General features: G+C 43.1%; 1 protein-coding gene across 1 annotated transcript in view; it reads left to right on the forward strand.

Moving 5' to 3' along the window:
- LOC137623678 (mitochondrial inner membrane protease ATP23 homolog) overlaps window positions 1-16895 on the forward strand; it is an 83030-nt gene extending 66135 nt beyond the window's left edge. The window contains exon 7 of the mRNA XM_068354507.1: window positions 16231-16895. Within this exon, the coding sequence (XP_068210608.1) occupies window positions 16231-16425 (195 nt within the window). The 3' untranslated portion in view covers window positions 16426-16895. The remainder of the gene's footprint in view (window positions 1-16230) is intronic.
- Window positions 16896-18009: the final 1114 nt, after the last annotated feature.

Raw genomic sequence — 18009 nt, forward strand, 5'->3', positions numbered from 1 at the left:
CTGCCCCTCAATCTCCTCAATCCCAATTTAACAGAAAGAAGGCCAAGAAACAGTCGGCCAAATGCTAGACAAGGGAGCGATAGAACCGGTTCGGGATCTATCCTCCCCAGGCTTTTACAATCGCCTGTTTCTGGTCCCCAAGAACTCGGGCGGATGGAGACCTGTCCTGGATGTCAGCTCTCTCAACGTCTTTGTGGAGAAGACAAAGTTCTCCATGGAGACGACTCAGTCGGTGCTGGCATCAGTACGTCCAGGGGACTGGATGGTGTCCCTCGACTTGCAGGACGCGTATTTCCATGTCCCCATCCATCCGACTTCAAGGAAGTACCTGAGATTTGTAATGCAGGGCAAGTGCTTCCAATTCAGAGCTCTTTGCTTCGGTCTCAGCACGGCTCCTCAAGTCTTCACCAGGATAATGGCGAATGTGTCAGGCTGGCTGCATCAGGAGGGGATAAGGATATCCCTCTATCTGGACGATTGGCTGATTCGTTCACGATCGAGGGAGAAATGTCTGGAGAATTTACGGAAGACTTTTATGATGGCTCAAGATCTAGGCCTGGTCATCAACAGGGAGAAGTCTCAGATCAGGCCGAATCAGACTATTCTCTATTTGGGGATAGTTCTGAATTCAGTTCTTTTTCGGGCTTCTCCCTCTCAGGAAAGACAGACCAAGTGTCTCGTAAAAGTCAGAACTTTCATGGACAAGAAGAGGTGCTCAGCGAAGGAGTGGATGAGTTTGCTGGGGACTCTATCCTCCCTCGAACAGTTTGTCTCTCTGGGGAGACTCCACCTAAGGCCTCTTCAGCACTTTCTTTCGAAGACGTGGAACAGAAAGACGCAGGAAGACTCCTTTTCCTTCCCCATTCCAACAGAAGTCAAGAATCTTCTGAAGTGGTGGCTGGACCCAACCTTGTTAGGGGAAGGGATCTCCTTACACAAGAAGAACCCAGACCTAGTGTTGTTTTCAGATGCATCAGAGTCAGGTTGGGGGGCAACACTAGGAAGCAAGGAGGTCTCAGGCTATTGGGAAGGAATTCAGCTGGGATGGCACATCAACAACAAGGAGCTGATGGCCATTTTTCTGGGGCTAAAGGCCTTCAAAGACTTGGTGTCTGGGAAGATTGTGGAGGTCAACTCAGACAACACCACAGCTCTTGCTTACATCAGGAAGCAAGGAGGGACTCACTCTCTGTCTCTGTTCGAGACAGCAAGAGAGCTCCTTCTTTGGGCGAAGGAGAACAGGATAAGCCTGCTGACGAGGTTTGTTCAGGGACAGAAGAATTTGAGGGCGCACATGCTCAGCAGGAAAGGGCAGGTCCTTCCCACAGAATGGACCCTCAACCAACAGGTCTGTCAGAGTCTCTGGAGGCTGTGGGGCAGACCCCTCATCGATCTTTTCGCCTCCAACTTATTCAAGAGGATCCCCATCTATTGCTCCCTAGTTCCGGACAAGGAGGCAATAGCAGTAGACGCCTTTTTGATGGATTGGACAGGGATGGACACTTATGCTTTTCCCCCGTTCAAGATCATCAATCTGGTAGTCAGGAAGTTCGCTCTCCTCGATTCGGGACGAATGATCCTGATAGCTCCGTTCTGGCCGATGAGGGAATGGTTCACGGAGGTGGTGGACTTGTTGATGGACTTTCCAAGAAGCCTCCCTGCAAGTCCAAATCTGCTCAGACAACCCCACTTCGAGAGATATCATCAAAACCCCCTCGCTCTCAATCTGACTGCCTTCAGACTATCGAGAAGCTCGTCAGATCGAGAGGATTTTCAGCGCAAGCTGCGAAAGCTATCGCCAGAGCGAGGAGGGTCTCTTCTCAGAGGGTCTACCAGTCCAAGTGGGAGACTTTTAGAGCTTGGTGTAGGAAGCACAAGATTTCCTCATCCACTACCTCTGTGAGCCAGATTGCGGATTTCTTGTTGTACCTCAGGCAGGACGCTAAGCTGGCTGTGTCCACTATCAAGAGGTACAAAAGTATGCTCTCTTCTGTCTGTCGGCATAGAGGCTTGGACTTGTCTCGCGATAAGGACTTACATGACCTCTTGAAGTCCTTTGAGAGAACCAAGCAGGCCCAGTTAAAGCCCCCTTCTTGGAACCTTGATGTGGTTCTTAAATTTCTGTGCACCAAGAGATTTGAACCCCCTTAGGGAGGTTACCAAGAAAACCCTCTTTCTTTTGGCCTTAGCAACAGCTAAAAGAGTCAGTGAAGTCCATGCAATTGAAAAACAGGTAGGCTTCAATCTGAATGGGGCAGTTTGTGCCTTAAGATTAGACTTTCTCGCTAAAAACGAGAACCCTTCTAAGCCCTGGCCAAGGACCTTTGAGGTTCCTAACTTGACCAACCTAGTGGGTCAAGAGCAAGAGAGGCTCCTCTGTCCAGTACGAGCCCTCAAGACCTACTTGTCTCGCACGAAAAATGTGAGCGGCTCTTCTAGCTCCCTGTGGTGTTCTGTGAAAGATCCTCAGAAGCCCCTTTCCAAGAACGCTTTGTCTTTTTTCCTGAGGGAAGTTATAAGAGAAGCGCATCTCTTGTGTGAGGAGGAACACTTCGGACTTTTAAAAGTGCAAGCTCACGAAGTGAGAGCCATTGCGACCTCGCTTGCTTACCGCAAGAACATGTCGCTCCGTCAAATTATGGATGCGACATTCTGGAGGAGCAACTCTGTGTTCGCCTCTCATTACCTCAGAGAGGTGAGAGTGGATTATGAGAAATGCTATACCTTGGGCCCATACGTAGCTACGGCTTCTGTATTAGGCAAAGGAGTTACTACCTCCCCTCAACCTTAGTTTTGTATACTTGTGTGTAGGTTGGTGTTTTTTTATTGGTTGTCTGAGGACTTCGACTTGTGTACAGTCACCTCAGTCTAGTTAGATAATTTTTATCTACTTTGCAAAAGTTAGGTGGTTGGTTTGGTAAGGTTGCAGTTTTTATTTTTGGGCAATAGGTAGTCCTGAAGTCTAGTCAGATTGTTGGTCTCACCCCGTTGACAGACTCGATTGAGTGTTTTCAGCACTGCAGGTCACATCCTGGCTGACACTCCTAAGGGAAAGCGACTCAAGAGGCAGGAACCTTTGAAGTCAGCTACCTTAGCAGGTAAGGAATCAAGGTGTTTATTTATCCTACAACTTTTTTGGTTGTTTCCCCAACGATGTTACTGTCTATCACCCTCCTCCAAGTGTGTTAATCAGCTATGTATATGTAACTGCCAGGTAAGTTCTATTCATAAAAATGGAGTTTTTATGATAAAACAAAGTTTTATGAATACTTACCTGGCAGTTATATATACATTCAAAGGGCCACCCACCTCCCCTCAGGAGACAGGTCGGGCATAGATGAACTGAGGAACAGAAAACGGGAATGATTCCTCCTACCACCCTTTAACGGGTGTTACCACCCAACCACCACAAGGCGGTTGCCACGTTTAGAAAAATTCTGCCGAAATAGAGATTATTAGCTATGTATATATAACTGCCAGGTAAGTATTCATAAAACTTTGTTTTATCATAAAAACTCCATATTAAACAATCTCACCAACCATTCAAGTACAGTCATACCACCTTTCTTCAACATCTCAGCTCTCACACCATCCATACTAGATGCTTTTCCTACTCTCGTTTCATCTAGTGCTCTCCTCACTTCCTCTCTTGTAATCTCTCTCTCATTCTCATCTCCAATCACCGGCACCTCAACACCTGCAACAGCAATTATATCTGCCTCCCTATTATCCTCAACATTCAGTAAACTTTCAAAATATTTGCCCACCTTTTCCTTGCCTCCTCTCCTTTTAACAACCTTCTATTTTCATCTTTCACTGTCTCTTCAATTCTTGAACCAGCCTTCCTTACTCTCTTCACTTCTTTCCAAAACTTCTTCTTATTCTCTTCATATGAATGACCCAATCCCTGACCCCACCTCAGGTCAGCTGCCCTCTTTGCCTCACTTACCTTGCACTTTACTTCCACCTTTTTCTCTCTATATCTTTCATACTTCTCTACACTATTACTCTGCAGGCATTCTTCAATAGCCCTCTTTTTCTCTTCCACTTTTACCTTCACTCCTTCATTCCACCATTCACTGCCCTTCCTCATGCTGCCTCTAACAAACTTCTTGCCACACACATCACTTGCAATCCCAACAAAATTTTATTTTACTAACTTCCACTCCTCCTCTAAATTACCAGTTTGTTCCTACACTTGATACAAACCCTCATTCTTTACTATAGGAGATATTCTAGTGCGAGCTGGAAAATACGGCAGAAAAAGCTCAACAATGTCGTTAACGACCGAGCAGGTAATTACCCACCTGTTAGTGGTGGGGGACCGCCGGTCGGTAGCTACTGTTTACCTTCAATCGAATTCTAGCCGTCGCAGTGGTAACAACACTGCTCCTGCTTTATTTGCCTGGCAGACTAGCCTTTCTTTTTTGAGTTTTCTTTAATCCATTTTCTTTTTCCTTGTTAGATAATGTCCTCTATTTTGAGGAAGTGTTCATGGCGCCTTTATGTCACTGCTGGATGTGGATCCTTTTCCCCTATGCCCTGTTACAGAGGTCATGGGTGTTCTGAGGGTTCCCCTGCCAAGTGGGTAGAAGTGGTCTTCGCAGAACCTCCTCCTCCTCCTCCTCCACTTCATTGTCCTCCCCTCTTCGGAGGCTAGGAGGGAGAGAGAGAAGAGGAAAAGGAGAGCTCGCACTCCTTTGCCTAGTCGTTCTCTCCGGAGACACAGGCGACATAGGAAGAGACATAATCGTTCTTGTTCTTCCTCGCCTTCTGTCTCTTCACGAGATGTCTCGCCGCAAGACCAAGCGCTCTCGTCACAAACTTAAGAGCGCTTCCTCCTTACCCTAACATAGGGTATCAAGAGCGTATGCGCCAACATGCGCATACACTCCAACAAGAGCATAGCTCCATCACGTGCCATGCTCTCACCTGCGCGCCTGCGCTCCCCTGCGCATAAACTCCTGCGCGCCACCAATCTTCTGCGCAATGGCGCTCTCCTGCGCACCAGTGCTCTCCTATGTGCTCCCGCGCGCCAACATTCTCCTGCACGTGCGCATACGCGCCCAACACCTCTCTCCTGCCCGCCATACTGCGCACCATCCTACGCGCCAGGTAAAACCTGCGCGTCAACTTTCTACTGTTAGAAGAACTTCTGACAAGGCAGCTATGCTGCCTTCTCCCGCGCGCCAACCCTTACCAACGTGCCAGCGCTTATCATCGTGCCAGCGCTTGCCAACACGCCAGCGCTTACCAACGCGCCAGCGCTTACCAACGCGCCAGCCTTCTCCCGCATCCGCAAGGATATGCGTACACACCCGCGCGCCCCATATGATTCCACTGTGCGCGCACTAGGGAATTTTCTCCTGCGTGCGCGCCCTACGGCTGGCACAGACGTGCAAGAACACTCTTCCGCACGCCCGTTTACGCCTTCACCTAGATGTTCTCGCCGAAGAGACAGGCAAAATAGGAAGAGACGTTATCATTCTTGCTCTTTCTCGCCTTCTGTCACTCCCCGAGACTTCTTGCCTCGAGATTATATACGCTCGTGCCTCAAACCTGAGAAGAACGCTCCCTCTTGTCATCGTTTTGCCTCGCTGTCGTCGTCGTGCGAGGGATCGTCTAAGAAACAGGAGCGCGGCCAAGGGCAAAGCACGTCCTAACCTCGAACCCTCTTCTTTGCCTAATACTGTAGTTTGAGGGTCTCCGTCCGCTCTAGAAAAAGTCAGATAGAGCGCTTCTCCTTGCTTCACTCTCTATCTTCAGAGAGATCGTTCTTGCCTTTGAATTCTCGATCTCTGACCCTTTGGGGTCTCGTGACAAGGAAACTTTGGTTTCCCGGTGCGCTATCCCTTCGTTTTCTCACAGCAAGTTGCTGAAACCTCGGGCTCTCGTGCATATAGTCTCGCTGACACTTCGGTGTCTCGTGAAAAGGGAGACTTCCGTTTTCCCGTTGTTCTAACCCTTCGGGTTCTCACAACACAACCTCTAGGGGCACGCACGATCACGCTGAACCTTTGGGTTCTCGTGACACAAGTCATCAAGAGTGTTACTCTTAGGTCAGAGAGTCTTCGGACTCTTGTCGCACGGAGTGTTTGCGTACGCCCATTCAACACTGCGCCCATGACAATCAAGAGTTTAACTCTTATTGCAGAGTCTTCAGACCTCAGTCACGCAGGTGTTCGCACACAATTAGCGCTACACACGCAAATCTCTGGTCATACACTAGCAGGGTCAATCCCTCGCTCCCATGTTTCAGACAGGACAACCTCCCTAATTCCTTTGCTCCCTAATGAGTTAAGGATTTCGAGTCTCTCAGAAACCTCGAAAGAAGATGCAGGGGTTCGGCCCTTCTTCTCTTCGGTTGAGAGCAGAAGGGAAAGGGGAAATTTGTTAGAGAGGCTAAAAGAAAACACCCGGATAGCAGCGACGTAGAACTCAATGCCGAGGGCTTCGGCCACTCTGTTTGTTATCCTGCGCTTCATGTGGCAGCTCATGAGCTGCCCATGTTACGAGGTAACACTCGTTGTCAACCTGCAACTTGATTAACTGGGAAACTTAGATTGCTGACAGGAGGTTCGCCTCCAGGGATTAGAGATCCTTCCCTTACGAGGGAGTGATAACCTTCCTCGGAATTGGACTGTGTGAGAGATCCATTCCCCTTCCGAGGGAAAGCTTCCCCACTTCAGCCAGTCAGCAAATTTCCCTCTTTCGTAAGGAGTTGCAAACAGCTCAATGAGTTTTACCTCTTGCTATCTTGTCCCCGAAGACTGTGCTTTCTTCCCTGGAGCTGGGGAAAAGCAAGTCTATAGCTTGTTCCTCCCTCGGGGGGAACTTCTCCCTGGGAGTATGCTCGGCTCAGGTGATATCCTTCATCGGGAGGACTTTTCTCTCGTTCACGAGAGGAGATTTTTATGCCTACGTTTTTTCCGTAAAACTGGGAGAAAATTTGCCTTAGGCGATGCCCTCCTAAAGAAGATCTCTCTCATTCGCGAGAGAGAGATTATTACGCCTACGCTTTTTTCCCATAGAACTGGGGGAAAGCTTGTCTTAGGCAATGTTCTCCTTCGGGAGAACTTCTCTCTTGTTCGCGAGAGAGATTATTAAGCCTATGCCTTTTCTCCCATAGAACTGGGAGAAAGCTTGTCTTAGGCCAGGTCCCCCTTCGGGAGGACGCCTTTCTCGTTCACGAGAGGGAGATTTTTACGCCTACGTTTTTTCCCTAGAACTAGGAGAAAACTTGTCTTAGGCGATGTCCTCCTTTGGGAGAACTTCTCCCTCATTCGCGAGAGAGAAATTATTACACCTATGCTTTTTCCCATAGAGAGGGGAGAAATCTTGCCTTTGACAATATCCTTCTTCGGGAGAACTTCTCCCTCGTTTGAGAGAGAGAAGTTACTACGCCTACGCTTTTCCCCATAGAGCAGGGAGAAAGCTTGTTTTGGGCGATCTCCTTCAGGAGAACCTTCCTACCACTCACGAGAAGAAAACTTGTGGGAGTTTGCTGATCCACGCTCCTCCCTCTTACGCTTTTGGTTCTCCTCCAGGGGCGGAGCGAGAGCCTTGTATTAAGCGACATTCTCCTTGGGGAGAACAAATCTTCCCTTCGAAGGAGTTATTTTCATCCCTGACGTTCTCCCCCTTCGTGCTGTAAGGAGACGTCTTTTTTAACCTACTGGTTCCCCTCACATTGCCCCTTGGGGTCTCGTGACGATCACCCTTTCGGCGGGCATGATCGGGAGCCTTTAAACTTTCGTCATGTTTATCCTACGGGTTCTCATGACCTTAGGAGTCCTTCGAGCCTCTGTCACGTTGGACTTTCGAGTTCACACGACTTAACCTTCGAGTTTCAATTATGCTGAGTAGTCGGGCCCTTGTAACAATTAGCACAGAGTGTCCGCACACGCACGCAATTAGCGCTATGCACGTGACCATCGTCATTAAGAGTTTTACTCTTATGACAGAGTCTTCCGACTCTCGTCAAGGGTCTTCGCCATTACCTCCAGACACTCCGACTTCTACTATTCTTCCCCCTTTTGATAAGAAAGATACGAAGGGTAAGATATAAGGTTTGTCTGCTACTCGCGTCTCCACTTTTACCTATAATAACACGTGAGGAATTATCGCAGCCTGAGGATTCCTCGGGAGAGCTGCTGTCGAGGGACTTAGAATCCTCCTATTTTAGGAATCTAAAAACTATGTGTTATACCTCATGCCTCGGCGATTTGCATCTGTCTCCTCGACCCTTTGACTCTCCAGCCTTAGACAGGCTATATAGTGACAGTCTGGGGTTCGAGTCCTGCCGAGACTCGTTAGTGCCATCAGTGCCTACAGCCTTACCATCCTTGTAAGCTAAGGTTGGGGGGTTTTGGGGGAGCCTATAGATCTATCTGCTGAGTCTTCAGCAGCCACTGCCTGGCCTTCCCTTTTCCTAGCTGGGATGGAGAGGAGGCTTGGTCATTGACCATATATGGTCAGTCTCTAGGACATTATCCTAATGGCTAGTGCGATGTCACTGTCCCTCGCCTCTGCCTTGCTTGAGCGACCTTTAAACCTGGTCTGTTCTCCAAGATCAGAGATGTCAACCTTCTCCTCTGATCTTGGATCCCCTCACGGCGAGGCTCACACCAGGCTAATCCTCGAAGAGACACTCTACTCTTCCAAGCTCTTCTCAGTCACAGAAGCCTCGGCAAGGGAAACGACTTCAATGTCCCTTCTGGCTTGACATGTGGTGATACAGTCGGCTACCTTGCGAGCCACGAGGACTTGCCAAACCAAAACTCTAGGCAGTCCCTACAAGAAGTCCTAACTGCTGGGGCTAAGACAATGGACTTCTTAACTGCTACAACAGCGACAATGTGAAGCAATTGGGTTCTCAAAAGGAAGGATCAGTAGTTCCCAGACTTCCTTTTGTACCTCAGTGAGAAAAGCTTCCCTCAGTCTCGGCGATTAAGGGCTATCGCGCAGCCTTGAGCCTCATCTGTAGACGGAGAAAGGGTTGACCTCTCCGCCTCAGAAGACATCACCTTGGTTGTTTCGGGGTTTGGAGTGATCTTGCCCCCCAGTTGAGTTTAGACCATCTCCTTGAGACATGTCTTACGTTCGCTGAAGGGTCTGCCCTATGAGCCCTTAAGGGCCTCAGGCTACTCTCTGAACCTTAAGACCATCTTCTTCGTACCTCTGTCCTCCACTAAAGGGGTCAGTGAGCTACATAGTCTGTCTTACGTCACCCATTCTAAGAGATGGGGGGGGAGTGTCTCACAACTTCGTACCGGGCTTGGTGGCTAGACTCATAATCCTTCATCTGCCGATGAGAGATTTTGAGAATTTCCACACTCAATAAGGTAACACAGGATGCAGTCCAGTCGTTACTATACCCAGTCAAGGCGTCAAAGAAATATCTGAAGCGCACCAGACCTTTCAGACCACGTCTCCGTCATCTCTTCCTTGTACCAACAGGGTAAAGAAGAGAATCTCTCGCAACACCATCTCTTTCTGGCTCAAGAAAGTTATTGCGAGGCCTTTTCACGGAGACCCAGAGGCAGCCCAACCCAGAGCCCATCAGGTAGGGGAGTGGCTGCCTCACTGGCGTTTAAGAGAATTTTCTCAGTCTCCCAAGTCTTAAGTGTTGGGGTCTGGAAACGCCAATCTACATTCACTGCTCATTATTTGAGCGACGTGACACATAGGTCTCTAGACACCCTTTCTATAGGGCCTATTGTGACAGGTCAACAGGTGCTGTAGTTACCTTACGCCTTTTCAGGGGACAGTAACCATTGGTTGAGGAATCTGGGTTACACTAGGTTTGAAGAAGGACATCCATCTATCTTCTTCATCTCCTTCTCACCCCATCTGGGGATCCTAGCCTGTATCCAGTTTTGGCTGGACTCGCCAATGGAAATAAGGTATGATACTCATCTGATTCCTCTCACAGGGTATAAGTTATACTCGTGGTCACGAGGTTTCCCCTTTGCAAGGTCGGGGGAAGGCTAAGTTTGAAGGGGTCTGAGTCGAAGGTTCCTGATCCACTTCATCTTGAAACATTTGTTTCCTCGAGGCTGCAAACCTTCAGTCGTGCTGAAGATTATGGGGATCTACAAAGAAAGAAGATTAACGGAAGGTTGTTGCTTCAAAAGAGTCTAGTCTGAGGATTATGTTCCCTAGGAATAGGGAACTCCTTGGCCACCCTGGCCTCAAGACTAAGTCTCCTATAGTTAAGAATGAGGGTTTGTATCAAGTGTAGGAACAAATGACAAACTTATAACAGAGTTTGTATTTTTCCTAACATACAAACCCGAATTCTTTACTCAAATCTTCCCTCCATCACCGCCCGCCTAGGATAGTCCTAGCTAGAATCCGATTGAAGGTAAACAGCAGCTACCGACCGGCGGTCCCCCACCACTAACAGGTGGGTAATTACCTGCCCGGTCGTTAACGACCGTTGTTAAGGTTTTTCTGCCGTATTTTCCAGCTCGTGCTAGAATATCTCCCATAGTAAAGAATTCGGGTTTGTATGTTAGGAAAAATACAAACTCTGTTATAAGTTTGTCATTTCTCTTACTTTCACTGCATCATATGCCATTTTCAACCTTTCTTGATAAATACTTTTTACCCCCGGTTTTATTAGCTCTTCAACCTTCACTAGCTCCCTTTTACATCCACCTACTCTATTCCCCCACTCTTTTGCTACAACTAATTTTCCTTCCACCAAAAAATGATCAGACATACTGTTAGCCATACCCCTAAACACGTGCACGGCTTTCAATCTTCCACACATTCTTTTAGTTATCAACACGTAATCCATTAATGCCCTTTCTACCACTCTTCCATTTGCCACTCTTACCCATGTATACTTGTTTTTATCTTTCTTTTTGAAAAAGCTAGAACTTATCACCATCTCTTGCTCAACACACATATCTACCAGTCTCTCCCCACTCTCATTTTCACTTGGTATGCCATATTTCCCAATGACACCTTCTACCTCTCCAGTGCCCACTCTAGCATTTAAGTCACCCATGACAACTACATAATTCCTTCTACCCAGTCCTTCTACACACCTAGTTAATTCATTCCAGAACTCCTTCCGCTCTTCTTCACTTTTCTTACAACTTGGCCCATACGCACTGATAAAAGCCCAACAATTAGTTCATTATGCATGTTGCATAAGATTTTTCATAACTCTGACCATCCTTTACATTCAGATCTCCCTGGACAATTCTATCCTGTTCGTAATACTAGGCAGGTAGTTAATTCTAATAGCCAGGCCTTCTCCATCATAAGACTCAATACTACGCAGTACTCTAGAAGTTTTATTCCAGCTGTTACCAAGTTGTGGAATGATCTTCCTAATTGGGTTGTTGAATCAGTAGAATTTCAAAAGTTCAAAGTTTGAGCAAATGCTTTTATGTTGACCAGGTGGACATGAGTCTTTTTATAGTTTATATATGACCTATCTGTTTTTTACGTTGTTAATAGTTTATATATGACATATCTATTTTGACATTACTTTTTTTAGAATGATTTATTGTTAATTTGTTCTCATCAGTTATTTATTTCCTTATTTCTTTTCCTCACTGGGCTATTTTTCCCTATTGGAGCCCCTGGGCTTATAGCATCTTGCTTTTCCAATTAGGGTTGTAGCTTGGATAGTAATAATAATAATAATTCCCTACCCAACCTAACCCTTACCACACTAGAGTGTGGGGAGCAGTCACTCTCCCCCCAGCTCCACCTCTTTGATGTCTCATAGGATGATGATAATAATAATAATAATAATAATAATAATAATAATAATAATAATAATAATAATAATAATAATAATAATAAAAAACAGTTTTGCCTACTTTGCAAACTTGTGCTGCTGTTATGGGATGTCTCTCATTCTAAGCAGTCTCACCTGGATGTCATTTGAACCCTTGACTGAGGTTACAGACAGAGATTTAATCTCAAAAGTGTATTTTTGCTTGCTTGAACATCAGCAAAGAAAGTGGGTGAATTGCATAGTTTATTGTTCCTTTTGCATCACTGAAGGATGGAGATTATCATTATTCTCATTGGTTTTGGAGATTGTAGTAAAACCCAGAATCCATCAGCCTCTGGTGAGAAATTTTTTGCCTTTTTTGTTACCTTCCCTTAGAAATTTTGTTGGTGATGATCCTAGGAGATGCTGTTTTACCGGGTTAGGATCATGCATTGCTGCTTGCCCACAAATTCAACATATAGAACTGAATATTGACAACACTGTACACTATCTCACGGATGGTGCCCACAAGTGTTGGGATATATTCTCCTTAAAACCTGTGGTGGCAGCCAAACATGTGCATCAGCCTTAGCTTCTGGGTAGGCTAGCATCGCATCTAAGTGTACGGTAGTGAATGATAGGTGTGTTTGCTCCAAAGTTGCCAGGTTCACTATAGCTCTCCTGGCCAAAATTGTAGCATTTCCGGCCAAATTAGGGCAGTTCATTTAGAGAATTCAGCCAAACTCTACTTACAATATATTTCAGCAAAAAATATACTTACAATGAATATTTACCTGATAATAACTGGATATTGAGCCTCTGGTATTCATTATGCTGGTAGCAATAATAGGTATAGGTTGCTTATTTTCTTTTCATTTTATTAACATATTTGCCTTATACAGTATTCCAGGCTACATATTTCATAATTATAGTTCCAATACACGAGAGATATTTTTTTTCTTGTTCCATATCATTTTTGTAAGTTTTTCATTCGTATTTTTGCATTATTTATTGATTTGTTTACATTCTACTATTATGTTACTTCAGTACTTATACTGTAACTACATTTTAATTGTTTATTTCAATCTTTAAACCTCATGAATTAGACCTCTTTTTCTAATTTATTTAAACTAGAATCTACATCCTCATGAACTCTGGTCATCTCTTTCAGTCTTGTACCATGTTTTCTAAGTTGAATAGCTCCATTATGCACTCTGTTACTTGAAAGTCTTTACAAAACTTTCCTTTGAACTGGAGATGTGCACATATTCTTACATTGGCATCTAACATTGTGCAACCAAGCTGATTTCATGCTTATCTCTTGACATTATTTTATTGTGGAGAATATTCTCGCAAGAACAGCACTGCTTATTAGTGTTGTCAGGTAAGCTGTATCATATTTCTCTAGATATTCAAAGGGACAATTGCCAGATGAATTCTTGTATTTTAATACCCCTGACCAGAAAGAAACAGCATCATTGGGAATTCTTCCATCAAATACAGATGCTTCTGCCCAAGGAACATGCAGAATTTCCCTGTATTGCTGTTTAATACTGTTCTCAGTCTCCATGCAAAGATGAGGTAATGACAGGTTAATGAATAGCTCACAGTCAGTTTGATTTATCATCTTTTTGGGGAAAGTGTGCACAGACCTTTGAATATTGTTCTATTTATTTAAAGTTTCTTCTCCACTCATTATAAGGCTTCATTTAGAAGACTATAACATCGTTTCTAATCCTCAGCCTTGGCCGGTATTTACACAGAACATTGTTGGTTGTCTATTTGAGTGCATATCTTGTCCATGAATTTTGCACCAAAGACAACTTTGTTTAGTGGCAATGGGTCACCCTTCTTATCAAAGATTCTATCTAGCAAACTTTTGTGGTGCAGAATCAGTTCTCTAGTTAAGTCTTCGCGGGCTGCATCTGTGTTCTAGAACAGGGGGTTTACTCTTTCAAACTCTGTAACTATAGGGGAAACAAAGTGAAAGTGCAGCAAAATGCTTGTATCATTCAACATACTAAGCATTTCTCTTGTTTTGTAGCATCAGGAGGCATCTACCTTTGGGACTGTTACAGCAAAGTAAGTCTTTAGTAATTTCCACTTTACAAGAGTATTGCAAATATTTTTTCCTTGAACTAGCTATATTGTATTTGAAATCTTCTGAAATGGTAGTGGCATACACTTTCTTTCACTTCTACCATCCATCACTCCAAACAGTTCCTTAAATGCATCTCTCCGGAGTACACTTTTACTGAACCATTTAGGAATTTCATGTCACAGATAACCAAGATTCGATGGCAAGATTTCAAAAGTATTTCCAATGCAAAGGGCCAGTGAATGGCAAATGCATACGTTAAATTGACACTTTGGTGATTGTTCTCTAATTCTTGACCATACTGAATTATGTTCACTTATCTTTGCAGGTGTACTGTCACTACCAAACCCCACACAGTCTGTCCACTTTATTCTAACATTTTCCAAGATGCTGCTCAGTGCTAGAAATATATCATAACCTATGACTCCAATAATTGGTATAAGACCCACGAGTTCCAGTACAATTGTGTTCTGTGATTTACTTAAATACCTCACAATAATGGAGATACGTTTATCTGAGGCAACATTTGTGGCTTCATCAATTAGTAAAGAATATTTCTGTCCTTGTATGTCCTTTCAAAGTTCTTCAAAGGGTGCTGGTGAGATAACTTTAGAAATTAAGTTACTGCATTTTGTTGTATGTAGCTGTACAAGTAGATTTTTTACTTCACTGTCTTTGCCATTCTTTTTCGTTAATTCGCTAAGATGATCTACACTTGCAGTTGAACTGTAGCAAGATATAGCAACAGTAAACTCTAATTCCACATGCTTTTTCACATAGTAACTTCTCTTTGGAAAAGCAAAAAAATGCAGCGGCCTACACATGAAAGCCGCATTGACCCTGCTTGTGTGTCTCTTTGATTTGTCATGGTCCGTCGGACGAAATGCTTTGGGAGGCATCTGAGTTTTACAAAGTTTGGAAAAGGTATTTTCACTGCTCTTACTGGCTTTTGTAAGCCACATAAATTTCTCATCCCAAGAGTTTTTATATTTCCTCCCACTATCAGAGCTCCCTTTCCACTTCTTATAGGACATTTAGACAGTGGTAAAATTACTGGAAAACAAATTAAGGCAATTATTAATCAATAGGCACTGTTACAAATCGATTAAAGAAACAAAATTCACACCAAATAACGCACAGCCAATTAAGTGGCACGGAGAGAACTCTCTTTACCCCCAAGTCCATTTGCACTAATTTTAAGGTTTGGTTAGTTCAGAATAGTAAATTCGTAGAATTAGGAAGTAATAAATGTACAGTCTTCCAGGAATAGGAAATGACGGAATTTATTATAAATTCACAATTTACATAAGAACAATTACCAATAGCTATACGTTTTAAGACTAGCTATGAAGTTTGAACAGGTCACAGTGCTGTGAGGACAACATTGTTGTACAATTGGAGAATTACAAACAGTACAGTATTTGATTCATGGAAATCATCCAAATTTTGGCCAAAAAGGGTTTTTTTCTGACCAGATAATTTAACATTGGCCACTAGGCAACCCTAGACTGATCTTTCTATATTATGGTTTCCTTCCAATTTAAAGATATAGGCTGTATATTGTTAAGATGGATTAGGTGGAGATGAGTTACTGAACAGGTCATACTGTACTGTTCTTAGCCATTTATTTGATGAAGGAATTTAACTTCTTTGTTCCTCCTCTAACAAGGAACTGGTGGGGTGGCAGAGGGTATGGCATGGCTTGTGATTTCTGACAAATACCTTCTGTGATGATGTTTTCATATGAAATTTCCAGATTCTATGGAAATCTATAGTTTTGCCTAACATACCAAAACCCCTGACACTACAGTAATGAATATCCAACCTCACATCATAAATGTAAAGTCAGCCAGTGATTTACTAGAGTCATAATCCTCTTGCTCACATTTGTGACTGGGATGTTGACATTTACAGGTAGGGGAGAACAACTTGGTCTTAGTCGCAATAAATTCCAGATCTTTCAAGTTATTTAAATTTTATTGTATAACAATCCCATAATCTATTATAATACAGCCGGCCTCAGACCAATTCCACTTTCTTGTTCCTAGCACTGTAGGAGTACTAAGTTTAGAGTACAGTGGTTGGGTGTAAACCCCCTCACACCCCATGGGCATACCTATCCTAAACCATTTGAGCTTTCGGTGGCAAGATATTGAAAGAAAAGTCTATGGATTTGAAATCTAAAAGATCTCCAAATTTCTTACATTTGCAGATTTTTTATATAGACATTGTACTTAATATCTATATTAAAATTACTAACTACAATTTTCTGATTTGATAAATTTTTTTCTCTTGTATTTTTTATTTGCTGAGAACACTTGAGCTAATTAATAAACTTCTATTTCTGGAATGAATAACAATGTTGGTATTGTACAGTACTGTATTATTTCAGGATTGTGTGAGACGAAAAGCCGCCATGTCTGTTATGGCAGTGAGACGAGTCACTGAAGCAGAAGCTCTGAATGTTGTTGACAAAGTTTTTGATAGATGTTATAATGACTTGGAGCCCATTGGTAGAAGGATACGTAGAAATTCCCATGACATGCATAAAGCTTACATGGAACGATTTTCCTACGGGTATGATTGACATGGAAGCTTTAACATTTTGTTTTAGCATATTGTACAGTATGATGTATATCTTATAGCAATTCCAGTTGGGTGATGATGTTAATTTTTATGCAATAATTCTAAATATTGTTATCAGGAGTATAGATGCAAATATCATGCTGTTAAAAAAGTGATGTACTGTACAGATCTGGTATGATATAAGGTAAGAACTTCCTTAAAAATGTTTCAAACTTGTTTTCAGTCAGTCATAATAAATACAGAGGTAAATTATTTTACAGAGACCTTTCCCTACATATATTCAGCTTTGCTGAAGCCTTTATTTTCAAGTTCTAATTCCGGATATTTGTACAGTACAGGTGTATTTTCAGTTGCTTCACAATAGTCGATTATAAAAGTATTGAAAATGTACTTTGTAAATATTGCAACTTCTATGACTTACTTCTGAAGCAGATTGTAGTATTTTTTGTAATAGATTGCTATCAAATTATAGTATATGTAATTTTCTACCCTTGAGCTAGATTTTTTTCACATTATTAAGTGATGATTGCTGTTAGTTGCTACGTTAATGCAGAAACTAGAATAATTCCTACTGGATAGTTTCCCATATTGAATGAGTGTTTGCATAATTTTAACATATTTTCCCTTTGGAATAAACAATATTTGTCACAACTATATTATTATTACAGTAAAGTATTATTGTTACCAGCCAAGCTGCAGTGCTAGTTTGAAAAGTAAAATTCTACAGGGTCAGGGTTCTCAGCAGGAAAAGCAGCTTAGAGAAGAAATGAAAGAGATAATAAATTACAGTATAAAATAGATATAGATAAGAGAAAAAAGTAAAATACTACTGTAAGTAGTATTAAGACAAATTGCCTGTATGTTCAGAAAATCTCAAGGTACAATACCTAAGATGACCTTGGCTGGACATCGTTGGTATGCTCACCTTTAATTTACTTGAAAGGAAACACGATCAAGTTGTCTCTCTAATCGTAACCTTAAGTCTGTTCAGAGGTTCCTACTTTGATGCTACTTGAGGCAAAATATAAAGGATTAAACTTCTACTCTAACTTATGCCTAAAGGCTTAGTGTAATTGGGCAAATTGAAGGTGTTTATGGAGTTGATACTTATAAAGGATAGCTTAAACAGACCAATACTGAATAAAAATCTTGACCCTCACATGGCAGACTAGGCCAACTTGAAAGGTATCAGATATGATTCTGCTTTATCCAGATTTAAGTTTCAATTGATGTACAGCTGGTTTAGTGCTCCAAAGCTTGGGAGATCCTTATCAACCAGAAAGCTGACATTAATCCATAACATGGAGTTATATAGGTCTAGATGTAAATACTCAGAGAATTAATAAGACAACTGGGACCAAGGATAGAAAATTTCTATAGTATGACCAGATCAATGGCTGCCTCGGATTATTATTTTGTCCCAACGCAAGATACAAACCTTCCGCTCTTTAATATAACTTTGTTATTTCGGCAGAGCTGAAAACTAGTCGAAACTTTAGGTTAAACAGGGTTTAACTACCCACTGCTAGTTAGCGGGGGTGTATTTACCCACCGCTCCCACTGTCACTTTTTATTTCGGCTTGGT

The sequence above is a fragment of the Palaemon carinicauda genome, chromosome 30 (genome assembly GCF_036898095.1).
Source record: "Palaemon carinicauda isolate YSFRI2023 chromosome 30, ASM3689809v2, whole genome shotgun sequence".
Lineage (NCBI taxonomy): Eukaryota > Metazoa > Arthropoda > Malacostraca > Decapoda > Palaemonidae > Palaemon > Palaemon carinicauda.